Below are 21,829 nucleotides of genomic sequence, written 5' to 3'. Positions count from 1 at the left end.
CTTCAGATTTTACCATTTAACTTTAATGAAGTTTCTCTCTCTCTCTCTCTCTCTCTCTCTCTCTCTCTATCTATCTCTCTCTTTCTCTCTCTCTCTCTCTCTCTCTCTCTCTCTGTGTGTGTGTGTGTGTATGTGTGCACATTCATTAATTTGTCTATAAATATTGTATTCATTTAATAATTATTCATCGAAGAGTTACAGGGTCTCTATGTAATCTGCAGTTAAATATTACGATTCATTTGATTGATACCAATTTCTAAAAATAGTTGCATTTAATTATTAATATTCCTTGTAGTCTCTTGCCATCATTTTACTGATTATCTTATTTATTTATTTTTTATTTTATTTTTTAACGTTTCTTCATAGGTAATCAAAGCAAATTATTTGCATGTATCCATCTCTCACATTTAAATGCAGAATAGTGATGTATTGATTGCTTGCGTTGGAGGCAGACACACCTCAGATATGAAACAGTTTCCATACAGTACATAAAGATACGAGAGACGGAATCGTGACGGCTGTAGAGTCAGGAAAGCTTGTACTTTCATGTATTTGCCAATGAAGTGTTGCGAATGATTATAAAATCCCCCGTCAAACGAACGCTTGCTGGTAGACACACAAGAGCCCGTTATCTGCATGTTTACCACACCGGATATTTGAAGAAAAGCTGCATTTCTTTGTTGTTGTTAAGTAAAAAGACACGCATTAATCATTAATGTGATATATGCACTGAGTTTCAATCAATCCACGCTTGTTTTAATAGTCTGGGATTTGACGCGTCGATCCTCTGCCTGCATGAAAAAATCAAGTCATACAAGGTGATATAAAAGGGAATACCCAGCGTTCCTGTTGAAATGCACTTATTTTTCAAATCGCATGTCTTATGTCTAAGGGCTGTGACGTAGCGTATGTGCGCATAGTTCCTATAGTCTTGACGCAGTGTTTGTTGTGACAGTAATAGAAGAAGCTCTCAGTGCACCGTCTGCACTGTTGCATGCACGTCGAGTAGTTAATTATTTTACCGCATTCAACTGCAGTTCCCCCTCCACACACATTCACACACACTCACGGCGGAAAAAAGAAACAACCTTCACGCGAACAACACCTGTGCTTTGTGGAATACTTGAGCTTTTTTCTTCCTTTGCCTACGTGAAACGGGAATATCATCTGAAAGGACTCTGGAAATGAAATTTGGATGGGGACAACGGAGTTGCTCCGCGAAAGCTGTCGGCGGGGATAGAGAGGAGAAATGCAACCTGGAATGAAAGCAATCTAAACCCGTCGACGGCGATATCTGTGGACATTTCCATCACTTGCCCTGTATATGGACTGTTTTTTTTTTTCTTTTCTTTTTTCTTTTTTTTCTGCGAGAACGAGCGAGCGAGCGAGCAAGCAGTCCCTCATCCGATGGATTTTTGCCTTCGCAGCTCAGCAGAGGGTGTTAGATCTGCTAGTGAACACCGGGCTGAAAAGTCCAGAATCTCTTAGCGACCGTCTTTGTGATGCAGATGCGTTGAACGAAGTCGTCGGAATCCGAGAAAGGATGCTAAAGATGTAAATATCTCGGATTAATCTTACTGCGATGCATTGAGATGTACTCGGTGTGATTTCAGCACCACGGGAGAAAGAACAGCTCCCGCGCCGTGGGTATGTGAGAAAAGCACAAGGTCAGTGATTTGCTAGCCCGAAAAGCCAAATAATTAAGTTGAAGATGTCCTACTGTACGCTTTAAGATTGTTTTGAGAGCATGCGATGGGGAGGTGATGAAAAAAGGCTTTCCTGCTGTCGATTTTTCTCAATCTGGACATAGCGAGCTGAGCATGGATATAATCACAGAGTGTCCTCTGCTTTTTTAGACTGGAGATTTATCTCATTTCTCACCCGCTTGCTGATTGTATTCATGTCTTGATGTCGGGGATGATTGTGTCATATTGAAAATGCTGCTTTGGATTGTGTTGCTGAAGGCGGCTCTTTGTGTAGCTATCGGGAATGTTACAAGGGACGTCTGTAAGGAGCAGGTCTGCTCCTGCAACGCAATAGAAGGCGATTTGCACATTGACTGTGAAAAAAGGAGCCTCACGAACCTTCACCATTTGACAGGTCCGAGCTCCCAGTTTTACCATCTTCTGCTACATGGGAATTCTTTGTCCAGACTGTTCCCCAACGAGTTCGCTAACTTTTACAATGCAGTGAGCTTGCATTTGGAGAACAATGGCTTGCACGACATTGTGCCCGGTGCATTCCTGGGACTGCAGCTCGTGAAACGGCTGCACATCAATAACAACAAGATCAGGTCTTTCAAAAAGAACACCTTTCTTGGTTTAGATGACCTGGAGTACCTTCAAGCCGATTTCAACCTTCTGAGGGACATCGACCCGTCTGTGTTCAGGGACTTGAGTAAGCTCGAAGTTTTGATCTTAAACGACAACCTTATTAGCGCTCTTCCTATCAACGTGTTTCAAAACGTGCCGATCACGCACCTCGATCTGAGAGGGAACCGAATAAAAACGTTGCCTTACGAAGGGATTCTAGAGCAGATACCTGGCATTGTGGAGGTTTTATTGGAGGACAACCCATGGGATTGCAACTGCGACCTGGTTTCCCTAAAGGAATGGCTAGAGAACATCCCGCAGAATGTGCTCATTGGAAGGGTCATTTGCGAGGCACCCACTCGGCTGCAAGGGAACGACCTGAACGAAACGGCCGAGACGGAGCTGTGCCCTTCAAAGAGCGGCATGGACTCCAGCCTGGTGGCGCCTCCCACCCAAGACGAGACTCCCGACCGCGGCCCCCGTCCCACACCCTCTAAAACGAGCGGGGTGACAGAGTCCCACAGCGGTGGGGGAGGGCATAAAAATGACCGTCCAAAAGCCAGGGAGAACTGGCAGCTGAAAACAAAACCCACGGCCATGGCGACGGGTGCCGTTGAAAGGGAGCCACCAGCTAATACAACGTGCCCTCAGTCTTGTGATTGTAAGCTGATAGGAACAAGACAGGGGCTAGGAGTTAACTGCGAGGGCAAGAAGATGGAAAGCGTAGCTAATCTCAAACCCAAACCCCTGACCGCGCACGAGTTAAATCTGCGCGACAACAACATTCACACCATCAGACGGAACCAGCTCAGAGGCTACCACAGCTTGAATTTGCTCGATTTGGGGGGGAATAACATCAAGATGATTGAAAACGGCACCTTCCAAAACCTGACAGAGTTAAGGTGGCTCTACATGGACAAGAACTACTTGGACACGTTAATGGCAGAGATGTTCGCTGGACTTCAGAACCTGGAGTATCTCAGTTTGGAATATAACGACATCCAGCTCATAATGCCGGGCACTTTCAACCCGATGCCCAACTTGAGGGTGCTCTTCCTCAACAACAACCTGCTCAAAGCTCTGCCCATGGATGCATTCTTGGGCGTTTCTTTGTCCAAAATAAGCTTGCATAACAATTATTTCACATATCTCCCTGTGCCAGGAGTCCTAGACCAGCTCAGCTCTATCATCCAGATCGATTTGCACGGGAACCCCTGGGATTGCACGTGCAACATCGTTCCCTTCAAACAGTGGACAGACAAGCTCGGAGCAGACGTCATCGTGAGCGACCTCAAATGTGAGTCACCCGAGCAGTTCTGGAAGAGGGATTTCCGGCGAATCAGGAACGATCTGATGTGCCCACAACTCTACGAAAAGATCTCCCCCACCTCGCTGTCCAAAAACAGCACTTACCCGGCAGACACGGGGACGCGGCCCAACTCCTACCTGGAGCCAAGCAGAGTGTCCATTTCTGTGCTCGTGCCCGGTCTACTCTTGGTTTTCGTGACGTCTGCCTTCACTGTGGTGGGAATGCTGGTCTTTATCCTGCGCAATCGAAAGAGATCGAAGCGGAGAGAAGGCAACTCGTCTGCGTCAGAAATCAATTCCTTACAGACAGTATGCGACTCGTCCTACTGGCACAGTGGAGCTTATCATGCAGATGGGCCACACAGAGGTTACGACTGTGGAGCCCACTCTCTCTCTGACAAATGATGCTCACGGAGAAACGAGCGATCAAACGGATGAACTGCGTTTCGTATGTTGCGGTGACAATGGAGGGCGACACACAAACATTAGACCTCAGACTCTGTGGGAAAAAAATAGCCTATTTTTGTTGCTTCGGTTGAGTAGAGTGTCCATCAAACACTGCATTGGGGGCCCCACTGTTATATATATATATATATGTACAGAGCCTCTTTCTCTTTCGTTCTCCTCCCAGCTCAGACTGCAGACACGCTCAAAAGAGGACGTGGGAACGGTGCACGAACGCATGAATGTAATGTAAATAACGGACTGTAACATATCTGCATGATTCGCATGGTCTCAACACACACTGGGAACCATTATCATAGTAACAAGGAAGCCAACGCGACCCTCCTTTCATGTCATCAATATATATATATATATATATATATATATATATATATATATATATATATATATATATATATATATATATATATATATAATTAAATATACAATTATATATGACTATATTAAAAGTGCCATTTCTTCTATTTTTTGTCAGTTAGAATTTGTATTTGCTGTTTGATTTCTCTTTTTCGAAGGTGGACAGGCCAAAAGGTGGAGATAAAGAGTTGTAAATGCATGAACTTAACATTTTATCAGTTGATTGTTGATTGGTTGATACGGGGATAATTTATACTTTTTTTTTTTTTCTTTTTTTTTGAGTGCAGATTTCTCATGTATCTGCCCAGTCATCTCCTTTATGAATGTAAAATGTGTTTATCTTATAGTGTGCCAACTGTTGACATGTTGGGGATGCGGTTAAGCATGAACGATGGTTCGTGATTTTGTATGTCAAGGATTTTTGTCGAGGGAAGGGTTTTTTTTTTTTTTTTAAGTGATGTTTAAAGGGGGCTTTGGTATGTGCAGATTTTGAACCTCTACAGAGTGCACACAGACTAAGATGCCTTTATTTTTATTTATTATTATTATTAATTGTCATTATTCTTTTTAGGGGTTGAAGTATTCCTTCACAAAAGCCTATTATTCACTGTAAGTATTGTGAGCTTTTGTAAAGCCATCTATTTTGTCCAAATACGAAAAGAAATGAATATTACGTTGTTTGCTACTTCGATACGTCCTATAAAGCAGATGAAAAGTTGTAAATATATATATAGGAGAAGCAGACCAGTGGCATGTCTGTGCATTTGACTGATGTCATCACAGCAGCCGTAGACGGAATAGCCGCCTCTAGATGTCGCTGTTGCCTCTCAAGCATTTGAAACCATCCTGGGAGCTGAAGTTCACAGGTATGTTGGGGAACCAGCATTCACAATATCAACATAACTAGGCCTAAGCGTGTCACTGTGATGGCTACTACTCGCAGAGAATGGCGGGATCAAATTCAGTAGTGAGAAACACGAGTTGAACGCTGTTTCCAAAATGCAGTGCCATGCATCTTACTGCTAGCATTTAAATGTCACTGCTGATGTTTTTGAGGTTGAGTTTGTATCACTGTAATGATTTTACAACAAAAACAACGTGAATAAAGAATAGTTAAAAGCTAAAATAAGGTAACCAGCCATTCATTTCCATAGTCCGAGTACCATCTAGACTTTGTAGCTTACCTTTTTATTCTTCTTGGCCCTAATTATGTGAGTTTATTGAATAATACAATAAGAAAGCTCCATCCAGAATCCTATTTATGGCCATGCCTTGTTGCAAGTGTGGAAAATATTGGCACTGGGAGATGCTTTTCTCTCTTACCTGTCAATTTGATTTAGGTTGCACAAAACAAAGTCGGTTGAATTGCAATCCAGCAGAACGTCCCAACGGGGTTCCTGTCATATTGCAATGGTTTTACTCTAATGTAGATTCAGAGCCTTCAGAGAGATGTGCGTTGTGACTCATGCTGCACATATACGCACATAAAAAAATGAAGAAAAAAAAATAATAAAAAAATAGCATTTATTCTTCCCCCAAACGACCGAAATTGAAGGGTGACCTCTGATCTGTTATATCTGTTATATCGGTTCTGGCTGTCCATCAAGGCATCTCCTTTTCTCTCTCTCTCTCTCTCTCTCTCTCTCTCTCTCTCTCTCTCTTTCACTCTCTCTCGTCATGCGTGGAAGGGTAATTATTTGTCGCTCCACTGTGAAAGACTGTACCACATTCTGGCTTATCTATTATTTGGTGCATTTTCCCAACAGTTTGTCTTAGAGTTACATTTCTATGCTTTGCTACATTTGATCTGCTTATATTTTGTTAAATAAAATGTGGTGGAGGTTGAGTGAAGTTACATTGAGTATATATTTTTTATCGTTTGTGAATGTAAAAATGTCCTCTTTCTTTTATAAACCTGTGTGTGATGTTCACATTTTGGTTATGAAATTCTCAGTATGCAGTGCAATGCATTACACTGAGCATAATGATCACTGGTCAGTGTGGTTTATATGAAGTGCTAATGCTTTACAGGCTTTTAAAAATGAAAGGCACTTTATGGCATCAAATGAATAAAATGCTTGCACAGGGGAAATATATTGAATGGATCCTGTCTAGCCCTCAAAAGGTCAGCTGAATGTAGGTGGATCATTCCTGTTATGCAGTATGTCCAGAATTAATATTTATTTTGTAATGTACTGTAAGAAATATTTCTATAAAATGTACCAGCCTTTGCAGAAATATGGTCAGACTCTTAAATTACTGTAGCTCAAACAGCTGAGGATAGATAATGTAAACTGTACCTTGAGCAAATGAATCAGACTGTAGAATTAGACTGTAGGTAAAAGTGTCTGCTAAAGGTTTTTAATAAGTTTGTTTTTAATTGATTTTTTTTAACAAATTGTTAAGAATATGTTATGCCTATTTTAGATAAGTAAGGGTTTGATTGCTAGATTCCATCTTGGCATATTACATGTTTTATTTCAAATATCATGCAATAAAATGGAACAAAATGGAAAACAAACTAGAAAACTCTTGTTAGTTATGTTTGTGTTGTTGTTATCAGATTACAACAGGATGGAAACTGACAATGATGATTTTTTTTATTTATTTTTTAGAAAAACCTAAATGGTTTATTCCCTAGAAAACTATATGTCTTTCATATTTAAAAACTGTTACTGGAATATTTCATGCAGTATCTTTAGAGATATTTGATGGGAACATAATAGGGCATAACAGGAATGACCCATATTAGTTTAACCCTGGCAAAATATTATAACAATTTAATGTCTTTAAAAAGGTTTATTTAAGGTCTGTGAGTGTTAAAAAAACAATTTCAAAGCATAACTTTGTGCATGGGAACATTGAAACTGGCATGTCGGAGATAGGGTTTCAGTGTTGTTTTGCATATTTGTTTGATGTGAAATTTAGGTCATACTCTTAAGGCAACATTTTCATCATCTCTGTTTGGAAAAATGCTCACCGAAACAAACCTAACAGGGAAGATGTTCAAAGTCATTTTAAAGTTGTGTTTAGTATATATGTGTTTTTAAAGCCACAATGCTGATTTTTTTCTGGGTTCACAGTGTAGATCATTGTTATGAAGTGAATCAAACCCAAAGAAATATATTCCAGTTTAAATACTAAATTAGACTTACATATCCATTGAAAATAGTTTTGTTTCTGTATGTGTTTGTTTGCTTTTACAAGATGAGTAACAATTACTGTGGTAATGCCATAGACAATGTCAAGTACAGCATGTGCTTAACCTGAAGGAATATCTCAATCAAAATGAAAATTCACTAACTAGTTACTCACACTCTGATCATGAAGTAGAAGAATTTGTTCCTTCAAAGAAAAAGATTTAGAGAAATTTATCATAGCGTTACATCATTTGTTCACCAATGGAGCCCCTGCAGTGAATGGGTGCCGTCATAATGAGAGTCAAAACAGCTGATAAAAAAAAAAATAAAAATTACAATAATCCACAAGTAATCCACACCACTCCAGTCCATTGGTTACCATCTTGTGAAGGTTTTTTTCTAGTATAAAGTCCATCTCTTGTTGTCATCAAAATTCACTGACATTTTTGTTCATCTCTCCTGATTGAGATGAGATGACTTTTTAATGGACATAGCAATACTTTATTATGTATAGAGGACTTTTTAGCCAGAAACCAAGATTTGAAATGACTTAATGGTGGATTGTTTTTTTTTTTTTTTTTTATATATATATATATATATATATATATATATATATATATATATATATATATATATACAAACCACATACTGGAGTGGTTTGGACTTCTGGTGGATTATTGTGATGTTTTTATCAACTGTTTTGACTCTCATTCTGATGGCACCCTTTCACTACAGAGGATCCATTGGTGAGCAAGTGATGAAATGCTAAGTTTCTCTAAATCTGATGAAGAAACAAACTCATCCACAACTTGACTGGCCTGAGAGTGAGTAATATTGAGGAAATGTTCAGTTTGAGTGAACTATTCTTTTACATTCAAAACAATCAAACTATTAAAATCTGTGGGAAAACCTTCCCAATATTTATTATGATATTAAGGGCTACAGAGATCTGATTGTCAGTATGCAAATTTCCCCAGGTGTATCCACATCTGCACTTCTCTGAAATGATGAGTCTGGCCAAGAATTACTCGGATAAAGATATGTACTATGGTATGATCCTCAACACAGGTTGAATGGTGTTCTTGCCAAGCTGGTTAATCAACACTAGTCCTCTTTGTTCTCTCGAGGGATAGCAGTTGGCTAAACAGTGCTGGTCTCTGTGGTTTCACGATTTTCTCATCTTAACAAATTACGTCCCATCACCTCCTGTGAGAGCGTGGACCCCTAACTCCCCTGTGTCGCCCATAATTTCCTTTCAGTCCTCTCGTACATCCTATAACAGGTTCTGTGTCTGTGTTTCACTCTCATACTCTTTGTTCAATGACAAGGGAGCTTTATAGCCCCCTTCCCTCACCTGGGAAGGAATAATCGGTGCGTAATGTGGTGAATAAACGTGTTAAATCAAAGAAGCATGGCCTACATGCCAGTGCAGGGAATTTAGAGCTCAAGGAGGTGCTGTGATGCTTTTTAGCCCTCCTTTAATTTTCAGAAACACACTTGGCAGCGGCCCAGAGGTAACTCGGTGCACGCTAGCACCGTTTCTGCTTCTGAGTTTTTCAAATTAGCAGAGCTGGTCAAAGTTGGCTTCTCAAGTAGGCCAAGGTTGTTATACTGAAAACTGAAATTGAAGAACATCAAAGTCAGCTGGACAAGCTTTTATTTTGATTAAACTGCAAATATGGGAGATTGCGTGCAATCTGTTTCCATTTTTTTTTTTTTCATTTTTGATGAGTGATTGGAGTGATTGGTTGGACTGTTTTTGTCAGATCAAGCTGTTGTAGAAATTATACAGTAGACCAAAAAAGTACATTTAAGCCTTAAAATGCTCAAAAATGTATGAATGGTTTTGCATTAGAAAACTAAATGTAAAAGTGAGTGTCATTTATTTGGAAGATGGCACAAGCACAAAAAGCAAACCTTCTGAAGCAAAACATTTTAGCTACTACTACTACAAAAAACAAAAAAACAAAAATTAGGTTAGGTTAGGTTTCACATTATTAAATAATAGATACACTTGGTTTGGCAAAAGAATGGATGAATGAACGAACGAACGAATGAATGAATGAATGAATGAATGAAATACTTTTATTAAGCAAGGATGCATTAAATTTATTTTAAAAAAGACCTTTATATTACAAAATATTCTATTTCAAATAAATGTTGTTTATCTGAGTTTTCAGTTCATCTCTTGATGAAAATGTATCATGGTTTCAACAAAATTATGAAGCACCTCATCTGCTTTCAACATTGATGGCAATAATAAGAAATGTTTCTCTGGCCATAAAAATCAGCATATTAGAATGATTTCTGAAGGATCTTGTGACACTAATGACCAAATAATATTAATATAAAATTCAGCTTTGATCACAGGAATAAATGACATTTGAAATATTTATATTAAAATAGAAAACTGTTAGTTTGTGAATGTAGCCTTGAAGAACATAAGAAAACGAAAAAGAAAAAAAACATTTTTTAAAGGTATGGTATATTATTATTATTATTATTATTATTATTATTATTATTATTATTATTATTATTATTATTAATTTACAATAAAGTTATATTTATAAATGTATTTAAAATCTCCACACACACACACACACACACACACACACACACACACACACACACACACACACACACACACATATATATATATATATATATATATATATATATATATATATATATATATATACATATATATTAGGGGTGTAACGGTTCACAAAATTCACGGTTCGGTTCGATACGATACACTGATGTCACGGTTCGGTACGTTTTAGATACAGCAAAATGCAAAAACATCTCAACTTTTCAGAATGCCGCAAGCGCACCGCGGGTCATGTGACAAGAACTAACCAATCAGCTTCATCCTTTCCCATAACAACGTTGAAAACTCAGCCAAGATGAAGGAACAGCTGATCATAGTTGTATATGGATTGCAATTTTGAAATAAATTTAGTAGCAGAGCTACTGCAAGCGATTTTTAGAGCTGCAAATCCATTTATCCTTCGCTGAAATTTCCGCGTCTCATGGAGAGAGCACGTCATTGTTGCTTAGCAAAGACAGACGCCTCATGAGCGCTTCTGCCCGAGCGCTTTGGAAAGGAGGAGAAAGACGCGCTTAGCGTTTTCCACGCGTTTTTAGGAGCGATATGTGAACGGACCCTAAGGCGCTCGCTCACTCAGCACGCGCTGAAGGCTCATTGCAAAATGTCTAATGCATTTAACAGACCAGAAATATAAGATCCTAAAATAACCAACAGGTCTGGTGTTTGGGTGCACTTTGGATTCCCTGTAAGCTATAATACTGGTGTCTAAATGCTGCAGGCATAGTTTGTTGCGTGCATGTTTCTCCTTTTTTTCGTCTTTTCCCAGATACTGACACAATAAGGTGATGTCGGCGTAAATGAGTTGACATGTTTCAAGTATTCACGCTGGTGTTTTTTTTTTTTTTAAAGCAATGAAGCAACCGCGCGAAGCCCTCACTATATAGGATTTTAGAAAGAATGCAGAGCACTAGTGTAGTGTGCAAACTTACCACAGTGTGGATTTCAGAAAGTGTGCAAAGACTTCACGTGCACACTTACCATAACATGGATTTACAAATAATGTTCTAAGGAGGGGCTCTCATGTCACTCCGATCGAGCAGCTCATAGATGGAATCATGCATCTCAAACAATATGTTTGAGAGTCATCTTCTTTTTCTAGTCTGTTAAACGCATTGGCCATTTTGCAACGAGCCTTCAGCGCGTACTGAGTGAGCGAGCGCCTGACTGAGTCATAACATAACATAAACATAAGTTGGTGTTTTTTTCTTCTTCGGGAGTGTCAGGGGCGTTGCCTGTTACGTCGTTTGGGTTATTGGGCTACCTTGTTGAACGCATATCATTATATTTCTCTTTTTTTTTTTTCCAAATATAATTAATTAGTCCAACGAACCGTTCGGTATGCATAATGCGTACCGCGTACCGAACCGAAAGCGTCGTACCGAACGGTTCAATACGAATACGCGTATCGTTACACCCCTAATATATATATATATATATATATATATATATATATATATATATATATATATATATATATATATATATATATATATATATATATATATATATATAGCCTATACAGTTTACAATTTTGAGAAATATCTATCTTCTGTGATTTCTGATGTGTTTTTGTTTTTGTTTTTTACCCACGAGGGACTGTCTATGAATCTCATGTCATTCAAGGTATCCAGGAATCTGCTTTCAGGAAGAATACCTGATCCAAGGCCGCTCCGCTCTGCACCGCACCGCTCGGACGGACAGATGGTGAATCAGACTGTGACAAACTCATGCGCTGCTCCGAGGTGTGTTTGTTCCCTTTCTGCTTGGATTGAAGGCCTCGCTCATTGATTTGTGCTGTTTTCCCCCTTTCCCGTCCTCAGCTGTAATGGGATTTAAGGGATTTGGGTTTGGTCCTTGATGGCCAATGGATCAATAAATTGTTCAGCAAGGACAAATAGATTGCTTCTTTTGAATCCAGCTGCTTCTTTGCCAACAAATGTGTGAACTGTAAAGTTATTGTGCTTTACTAAAGGTTAATACATGGGGGTTATACAGAAAATCATACCTAATATTTGTACTGTTGTTTCCTTGTAGACACAATGGTGAGATGATTTAATTCCAAAGGTCTATGCTTTTATCAATGAATTTATTTTTTTATTAATTTTTTCGAGGGGCTTTTAGATGCATTATTTATGAAGGGCCGATATCCACATCTGTTACTAAGCAGTTTGTGAGTTTTTCTTATTCTTTGCACATACTCCTCATGCAATTAAGCCCTGTTCTCTTCCCTGAGTCACCAATCTGGTCTTCTCAAGGACATTTCTGTCTCTGAAATCTTCGAGATGCACCATTTTGTTCTGCGGTGAATGTCAGAATCATTACTGCCTGCCGCTTTTTTTGAGGTTTCACCTGGCTTTTCCGGCACAGGAACACTGCTGTGAGCTGTTGTCTACGAAAAGAAGCATCCTTATTCCACAGAAGCGAAGCGCAGATTCTGTGTGAGAGTGAGGAATTACTGAGTCACTGGCTGAGCTGCTGAAGGTGTGGGCTATTAATGAAAGAGCTGTATGTGAGGATTATAGTAGAGCAGATCATTACTTGGAAACTCATTTATGATGTTGGCAGTGTCTGGTGACTTCTGCTAAGGTTTATATTACAGGCTAGAGGTCACAGCTCTTGGGACTTGAGATGATGAAGCTGTGAAGATGAGGTAAATGTACCCTAATTGCATAAACAACTAGATTGTTATGTTTTTAGATGATTTTGAGTGTGCTTACCTATGCAAAACTCACTTCTTATATTCTAGGGAATTATCAGGGTGTTGCAATGCAGATCCTTAGGCTTTCTGAGTGTTGTTGTTTTTTATGTTATATAGATGATGTGAATTGTGGAGGGTTCTGTGGTTGACTACTGTTAATGTTTAGTCTACCAGGTGTAAAACACAAGCATGATCAGACAGAAACACAATATAAGTATTATTAGCATCATTAGTATCTTATGCTTCTTATTAGCAAGCAGATAATGAGGCAGATCATACCAACCACTGAACACTTTACATGCATATCATTTTATGATTAATGTGCAGATAAGGATTTAAAAAAAAACACAAAAAAACACGCGCTTTCTAATTATATATATATATATATATAGAAAGCGTGTTTTGTTATATATAATTAGAAAGCGTGTACCTGTAGCTCAATTGGTAGAGCACCGTGATATCAAGCGCAAGGTTGGGGGTTCGAGTTCCCGGGAACACATGATATCTAAAAATTGATAGCTTGAATGCACTGTAAGTCGCTTTGGATAAAAGCATCTGCTAAATGCATAAATTGTAATTTTAAATTTAAGTATCTTATACTCCGCAATGCTTTAATTTTTCAGTGCATTTTAAGCAAAAAATTGCATTTCTAGAAACCAGAATATTAGATTAGTCTTGTTATGCTAAAATGTTGATTTGTTTAGTAAAATATGAGCAAATCCTGATTAATATCAGAATGTTCTTGTGCATATGAGGATTCAAGTACAGGCTCACTGCCATTTACTTGAAATAAATCCACTGGCATGTAGTCAAACATATCTAGTTCTTCTGACTTTAGCTCAGTGTGAGAGGTTCCTACTGTTTGTGGATCTTAATCAAGGCCACAGCTGGCACGGTGTACATCTGTGATGATGTGCCGAGTTGCACTTTCAGCCACAGTAAGTCTAATTTCAGCTACAGCTCTGAAAACTTTAAGTTTTGTTTTTATCATTCAGATGCTCTGTTTGACCAGAGGCTGAGGAAGCTGTTATGTCACGCTGCTCTGATTGCTGAAAACTAAGGGAGAAATTGCTTTCTGATTGCTTTCTTGTGCCAGTTCTTCTTCGTCAGTTTGAGAGTAGAAGCTCATCAAAAAAGAATAACAAATAAATAAATATTAATATAATATAAAGGTGTCTATACATCCCCCGTACTGGTTTGTGGGCCTTAGGATTGTCTTTGGTTCCTGAATATAAAAAAAAAAAAAGTGAATATGTATAATAAATTATATTTATCATAATAATAATAATAATAATAATAATAATAATAATAATAATAATAATAATTATTATTATTATTATTATTATTATTATTATTATTATTATTATTATTATTAGAACCGCAACAATAAATATTCAAATTTAAATTGATATAACATTAATAATAATAATACTTTATACTGTAATGTTATGCAAAGTTGTTTTCTGCTCTAAATGATCAACAGTTTATGTTCGTCTTATTGTTAAGCAACAAATATCTCAATTGTTAAATTATTTAAACATCTTTTAAACAAGACGCATCAGTTTGAGAGCAGAAACTCCTCTGAAAAGTCTCAGTATGTAACGTATTGATAAAAAGAATCGTTTTTAAAAATTCAGGATCCGAAGGCCCACAAACCAGCATGGGGGACGTTCTGGATCCCCTACGGCGCTGACAAAGATGGAGCGCCAGACTTCTGCTGACTGTCATTTCTCAGCCTGTGGAGGTAATCCAAGATCCATCATCGAGATGCTTTGATGTGATGCTGATTGATGACTACAGCACGATACGACACACCGAGGACCGGCCCGCAGATGCTGTGGGCTTTTGACCGAAAGTCCCAAGTCACTCTGTCAAGAAGTGATCCATCCATTCGGCCTTCCAGCCGGCGCTGTACCTAAATGAAATTCAGTTTGAAAGTGATAGGGGCCTGTGCAATTGGATTTCGGTCTAGGGAATGATGGCAGACGATACAGCAAGAAAAAAGGCCAGAATGGGGGAATAAAGCGAAGCTAGGAGATGATGGGTAAGCGTAAGGAGATGGAGCTCAATTTAACATGCGAGGTTTTCCACCTCCTCCATCTGCGATCGGCTTGACTGTGGTGGACTCCTCTCCTCGCCTGGGTTCTCCCACGGGTTTAATTTATGGTGCCGGCTGAGCAGCATCACGCTTTTGAGCCTGACAGCCCACGCTCTGCTGGCCAGTCTGCCTTCTGTCTGTCATCTCTCGCATCTTTACCATCACGAACCGCACCTCCACCTCTCGTCTTCAGCCCCAAAGCGCTTCTCGTGAATCCTGCTCCTGCTGCATCCACTTAATATCAAACCACAGAAATATTATTTGACATTTGTCTCTGATATCCATTCGAGTAGATGAAGAGACAGGGAAAGCTCAAACAGGGTCTAGAATTAACATTCACCAAGCGTCTTGGTGAGTATATGAAACAGTGGGGTTAGTTCACGCAGAATGCATTTTTGCTTTGAAAAAAACATGATATGCGATCAATGGAAAGCTTTTGAGGAAGCATCACACCATAATGATGTTTTACAAAATAAAAATTGAGGGAGCTTTGAACTATTCAAGTGAATAGTTTATTTTTATTTTTTTTTTATTTGTATTTCTGAGCAACTCATTTCACAGTAAATGCTGCTCCACACAAACTCCATCTCTGCAAGTGCAGTGAGTTTATAATATTTGCCAAACACCTTTCCATGTGATGAGAATGCTTTATAAATCTGCATATCAAAATAGAGGTTTGATTTGAACATTTAAAAGCAAAGAAAAAATAAATAAAAATAAAATAAAATAGTATTGTAATATACTGTTACGGCAATAATACTACTAATAATTCCACAGTTGAATAGTATTATAGTTAATCTCAATTATATGTGTTAACCCAATCTGTTCTGTTTTTTTTTTTTTGTTTTTTTTTTTTTTTTGGGGGGGGGGGGGGGGGGGATTATGAAAAATGCACATACATTTTTATGGCCAGTACAAAAAAAGTAAAATAAAATAAAATAAAAATATAAAAAAATATATATAGTGTATATATCTATATCCAGTAAATTTTCTAAGGTCACCAGCCATTGGCAGGTGTGGCAAGATATTAGTTTTAGGTCCTGGCTCAAAGGTATGAGCGAATTTCTCTGAGCTGAAAGGGTTGTGGCTCCCATTTCCGAATGAGCGCTGACCATCAGAGCATGAACCACTACAGAGTGTCACCAAAAAGCTGATATGTGACATTTCCTCCTCTTCAGCCTCTTCTTCATGGGGCTGAGATCATAATGTGGAAAAATCATGGTTGGCTAGCTTTCTCTCCTTTGTCCTTTGATACGTTTCTTTCTCCTGCAAAATCTTCTTTTTAGAACATAACAAAGGCTTTTATAATAGCATGGTTAGCATGAAACACGCTATAATTTGCTTTCATTGTCACTTGGCCTGATACATTATGGATGCTTTTGTGTCGCGTTCTTTACAAAGCTAGTAGCGTCTTTGCACTTTTGGCATGTCAATGCATCTCGGTCGTACGGATGCGGATATATCATTATGTAGTTGTGACAGCAGCGTTGATTTCAATAGTGTCTCTGGCATTCTCTCTCTCTGCTTTGTTATCCCCGCTTGACCAATTAGCGGAACGGTGTCATGTCAGCCTAAGAAGAAGAGCAGGCCACCTCATCAGATCATCCCACACTCTTAAAGGTCCTGGCCTCAGCAACCTTCGCTCCTTCCCAGCGCTCCACTCCCTCTCGTCTGTGTCACTTCACTTCTTACTGATTAATCTTCCAGTCCTGCGAGCATTACGGCTGACTAATGGATGATGGGTGTCAAAACGAGTCAGCCAACTGTTATCCATCTATTTTGCTCATTTTGTTTGGGAGATCATCATGGAGTTCACATGGGATCTCCCACTCCAAGATTAATGAGGAGCCCTGTAGGAACGGAAATGTTTTGGAGCTTCAAGGGGACATGTCAAAGAAAATGGAGATTGGCTGATATTGCTTCTTATGACTGATATTGATACAGATTACTTTTCTTTGGTACATTTTTTGTTTTGTTTGAATAAAATAAAATAAAATAAAATAAAATATGCACAATTTACATATGCAGTTTATTTATATTTGTTTACTTGACCGTTTCAATGGCAATAACATCATGGTATCGATGATCATGATAAAAGGAATAGTTATTATTACTATTACTTATTAAAATGTTATGCATATATATGTGTGGTTGTGGGTGTGTGTGTGTGTGTGTGTGTGTGTGTGTGTGTGTTTAATACATCATTGTTTTGGCCTGTCTAATTGCTGAGCTACAGATTTTTCAACTGTTAAAATATTTAAACATCCTTAAAACAAAACACATGTACTTGAAAAGCAGCAATGCATAAAACATTTAGACTTGTTTTCACTTGTTTTGTCTTACAGATTTTTTTTCCAGCTATAAAAAAAGTAAAAAAAAAAAAGAAAAAAGAAAAAAAAATCAAAAGAAAATAAATTAAATATTAAGTATTATTTCATATGTTGTACTGTTTTGTTTTGTTTTAGTTTATTTTATTTAGTTACTTATCTGGAAAATAACTATGTATAAATATATTAATAATACCTTTTTTTTTTTTTTTTGCAGCGTAATTGGACTCAAGAGGAAAAAAAATATGCTGCTGGTTGAATGAAACAATGCAAGAAATGTCTAGGTCATATTTCACTTCAAAATCTAAAGACAAAATTATTCTGTTGTATTTATTGAGCCATTTTTAGGGTTTTTTCTTTGCTTTGGGGGGCATTATTTTCATGACAATTAAACTCATTATCCCCCAATTCTCATTAATGTAATGCAGAATAATCTTGATGATATTACATCAATTGTAGTAATTATACATAATGGTGTTATTTTTTACTTTATTTTATTTTTATTTTTTTACTACTTTAAGCTAATTTAAATCATAAAGAAGCCTGATTATATAATAGTAATGAGATTCTAATGAGAATCACCACTGAGTATAATGATAATAAGAACATAAAGAAAATGTCTGGAAGCATTACAATAATGAGAATTTGGAGGTGAATGCACATAATTGTAATGAAAATAATGGCAAACATCTTACTGCTACTTAAAATATAATTTTGCTTCATTTTTGCAAAGTGAAATAGTATTATTATAATTCTTACTTTTCGTTTCAAGATGAAATGTCACCTGGACATGCATGCACAAGTGCTGAATGCTGCTTTTTTGAAGGTAAAGTACAGTTGGAAGAAACATGGTGATACAATCACAATTCAGTGTCAAGGCTGGCAAGGTGGGAGGTGAAAAATGTTTCAGGCCTGCAGGTAAAAGGCACAATGCCACCGGCGCTTGGCAGAGCCGTACATATGATTAACCATGACAGTAACAGCACTGGAGGGACAGAGTCACGTTTGAATGGAAACCATTCCCCCATCACTGTCTGTTGAACCCTGGGCCGATGGACCCAAATGAGATAGATTTAGACAGCAGTGATTATCCATGATAATCCTTTAATGGATGGGTCTGGCATTAGGGCAGAGTGCTTCACCCAAACCTATCATCTTAGGGCCATTAACCTAGCTGAAAATACACAATAGAAGAGCTTCAGTCTTGAAAATCTCAGGTAAACTGCATTTTACCAAGTTTTCGCTGCTCAGAATGTCTCCTAATGGGTTCTGTTGAGCTGTGATTACAGGAAAAATGGTGAAAAAAATACATCGCCTGTCATCTTTTTCGTACATGACGTAAGAAATTGTTTGAAAGGCTGTACCAAGTCCAATGCAAGTCCCTCAACTTGTAAAAACTGAACAAATGCCCAGAGCTCTTGATGTGAAACCCTGGAAATCTAGCTGCATGTGTGGGAGAGACAAGCCAGTGAAGGTTAACTTGATTCTTCCATAGTTTACAAAGCGGGTGAGTGGGCGAGTAAGGACACGAGAGGAATTTTTTTGGGGGTGGCGGGTATCAAGTTTTTAGTGTCAAATCCATAGTGTAAAAGAATTGTGTGTGTGTGTGTGTGTGTGTGTGTATGTATATATATATATATATATATATATATATATATATATATATATATATATATATATATATATATATATATATATACTGCACTTGGAAAATAATTTGTTTAAGCATCTATTGGCTGGAGTTAACTTGACATTTTGCTCTCTGCACTCTACAGAGCGACTCAGTAAGGCAGTGATCCTCAAATCTGGCTCGGGAGATCCAGTTTCCTGCAGAGTTTAGCTCCGACTCCAATTAAACACACCTGCCTGTGATTTTCTAATGATCCTGAAGACACTGATTAGCAAACTCATGCGTGTTTGATTAGGGTTAGAGCTAAACTTCGCCGGAAAGTGGATCTCGCGAGCCAGATTTGAGGATCACTGCAGTAAGGCAAGGCATCTTGTTTTCACCGCTGTTCAGTAGTCTCATACTGAAATTAATCGTTTAAATCCTACATTTATATGAAAGTTAAAAAAAAAAAAAATCTAAATTTTTAATAAAAAACTTGCAATTGTGAGAAAACTGTCAGAATTGTGAAACAAAAAGTCACAATAATTTAGATGTAAACTGAGATTTGTGAAAAAGTCAAAAGTCAGATTTTATATCTCGCAATGATTTTTGTCAAATATGAGTTTATATCACAGCAGTCACATACGTATGTGCAAAGCATGCATTGCATGTAAATTGAACCGGATATCGCTAAACTGCAGTGAATGCGTGCACAACAGACACGGAAGAGAAGACAATGCTGAATAAAGTCATAGTTTTTGCTATTTTTGGACCAAAATGTATCTTCGATGCTTCAGAAAATCCTAACAGACCCTCTGATGTCACATGGACTACTTTGATGATGTTTTTCTTACCTTTCTGGACATGGACAGTAGACCGTACACACAGCTTCAATGGAGGGACTGAGAGCTCTCTGACTAAATCTAAAATATCTTAAACTGTGTTCCTAAGATAAATGGAGGTCTTACTGGTTTGGAACGACATGAGGGTGAGTTATTAATGACATTTCGGTGAACTAACCCTTTAACAGTTTTTTTTTTAATATATATATATATATATATATTTTTTTTTTTTTTTATCAAAAATTGCATAAACTCAGATTAGATGAAGCTACGAGACCTCTCAGATAATCGCATTATTTTCCTTGAATTGTGTTTCTTTTCAATGTCATTGGGACAAGTACAATATTGCTCATGATAAAACAACCATGGGAGTCATATTAATTCAATTTAGATTCACAGTGGTGCAAGGAATCAACAAGAAAGTTAAGAGTAACATAAGAGGATTCTGCTGGCTTAAAGCTATTTCATCGCATTAGATGTTAATAAATAAAAATATGTCAGTTAAGGAACTGAGGCTTGTCTCGGATATGACTAATGCCCAGCAGAGTTCAATCTCGAAAATCAGGGATTTGCTAGCGAGCTTTCACTGTTGACTGTCACTGGAAGACAGCGTGTAACTGCTTTTCAGCCTCCACACCTGCAGGGATCATGTTAACCTGACAGTTTGTGCTACTAAGAGCTGCATTCATACCAGCTGCCATCTATATGTGTTTTTCAATTGAATTTAATAAACACACATTTAAAGCTACATTTAAACTGCACTAGTACCTTAGTTATATTTGCTCAATATATATTGTATACTGCTTAGTATACTAAGTGCATTAATATATATATATATATATATATATATATATATATATATATATATATATATATATATAAATATAAATACTTCCAAAAAACTTAGAATGTTTGAATGAAGATGAAAGATGTTCTTATACAGTGTATCATAAAAATAAGATGGCAAGATCAAAATGATGGCAGATGCAAGTATATGCTATTTTTTATTTTCAGTTTCACCTCATTGGCTTTAAACCCCCTTTCAGATAAAGCCTTGAACTATTGAACTGTCTAAGACTTAAAAGATGCATCTTTCCCAGGAACCATATGGAGGTGTGAAGGCATCAAGGCCCGTTCAAATCCACATCGAGTAAAATGCCTCAGTCTGGTGCCCTTTTATAACCTTTGCTTCTTCTGATGTCCAGCAATCCTGTTCCAGAATTTTTCACATGCACTTTTGGATGTGAAGTGCAGTTTGGCTTATAAATGTACAGCTTGAGACTGCACTGGGAAAGAAAGCATTCAAGATACACGGTTAAGTGTTTATTTTGTTGCACTTTATCTATTATAGATTTGCAGTACATATCTGTAAAAGCTGTTTGCTCAGAATGAGTTTTTCTCCTACACTAAGCCCTTTTTATTCATTAAAAAAATAAATAATCAAAAGTCTCTCCATAAAAACAGTAATATGTCAACAAAATGAAACTAAATTTCTGAACCTGCGTAGGAAAAAAAAAAAAGTTTTCAATTAGAAATTGGTATGAAAAAACATGTTGAATTAAACATGACATTTTGAAAGTAGAGAAAACTAATCTAGTATTTTCTTGTAAACATTCTCCAGCAATGTGTTTTATTTACAACTTAAAAAAGCAATACATATATCAGTGTAGCTTGCCATGTTCAGATTGAAATGTTTGCAAATTAGTACATATTTAATTAATTAGACAATCCCTTATATACATGTTAACACATAACATTACAGAAAATATTTAATACAACAACAACAAAAAAAAAAAATCCATTATTCAGCTTATTTGTCAAATTAGCAGTGTAGTCATTAGAAATACATTTGGTTATGTTTAAAAACTTTTCTTAAAAACTTGGAAGTCCTTTAAAGTATTTGAGCATCTGGGCAGCGAGGCATTGAGGCAGCTGCCTTCATTTTGGGACTCTGCTCTACGTACATGACAGCTCTGTGCATTGCTGCATTTAGGTGTTGAAAAGCAAAGAACCATGCCTTTTCATGTGGATCAGTAAGCCTGTGTTCCTCGCTCAGTAATAG

At 37.5% G+C, this 21,829-nt stretch overlaps 1 protein-coding gene across 1 annotated transcript; it reads left to right on the top strand.

The window, feature by feature from the left end:
- The first annotated feature begins 522 nt into the window (after positions 1–522).
- LOC113044630 (SLIT and NTRK-like protein 1) lies at positions 523–4,120 on the top strand. The gene has a single exon (XM_026204775.1). It carries the CDS (start codon positions 1,938–1,940, stop codon positions 4,023–4,025), a length of 2,088 nt encoding a protein of 695 aa, XP_026060560.1. The 5' UTR covers positions 523–1,937; the 3' UTR covers positions 4,026–4,120.
- Positions 4,121–21,829: the final 17,709 nt, after the last annotated feature.

The sequence above is a fragment of the Carassius auratus genome, chromosome 26 (genome assembly GCF_003368295.1).
Source record: "Carassius auratus strain Wakin chromosome 26, ASM336829v1, whole genome shotgun sequence".
NCBI classification, from domain to species: Eukaryota; Metazoa; Chordata; class Actinopteri; order Cypriniformes; family Cyprinidae; genus Carassius; species Carassius auratus.
Note: the sequence above shows the minus strand (reverse complement) of the source record. Positions and strands in the feature narration are given on the sequence as shown.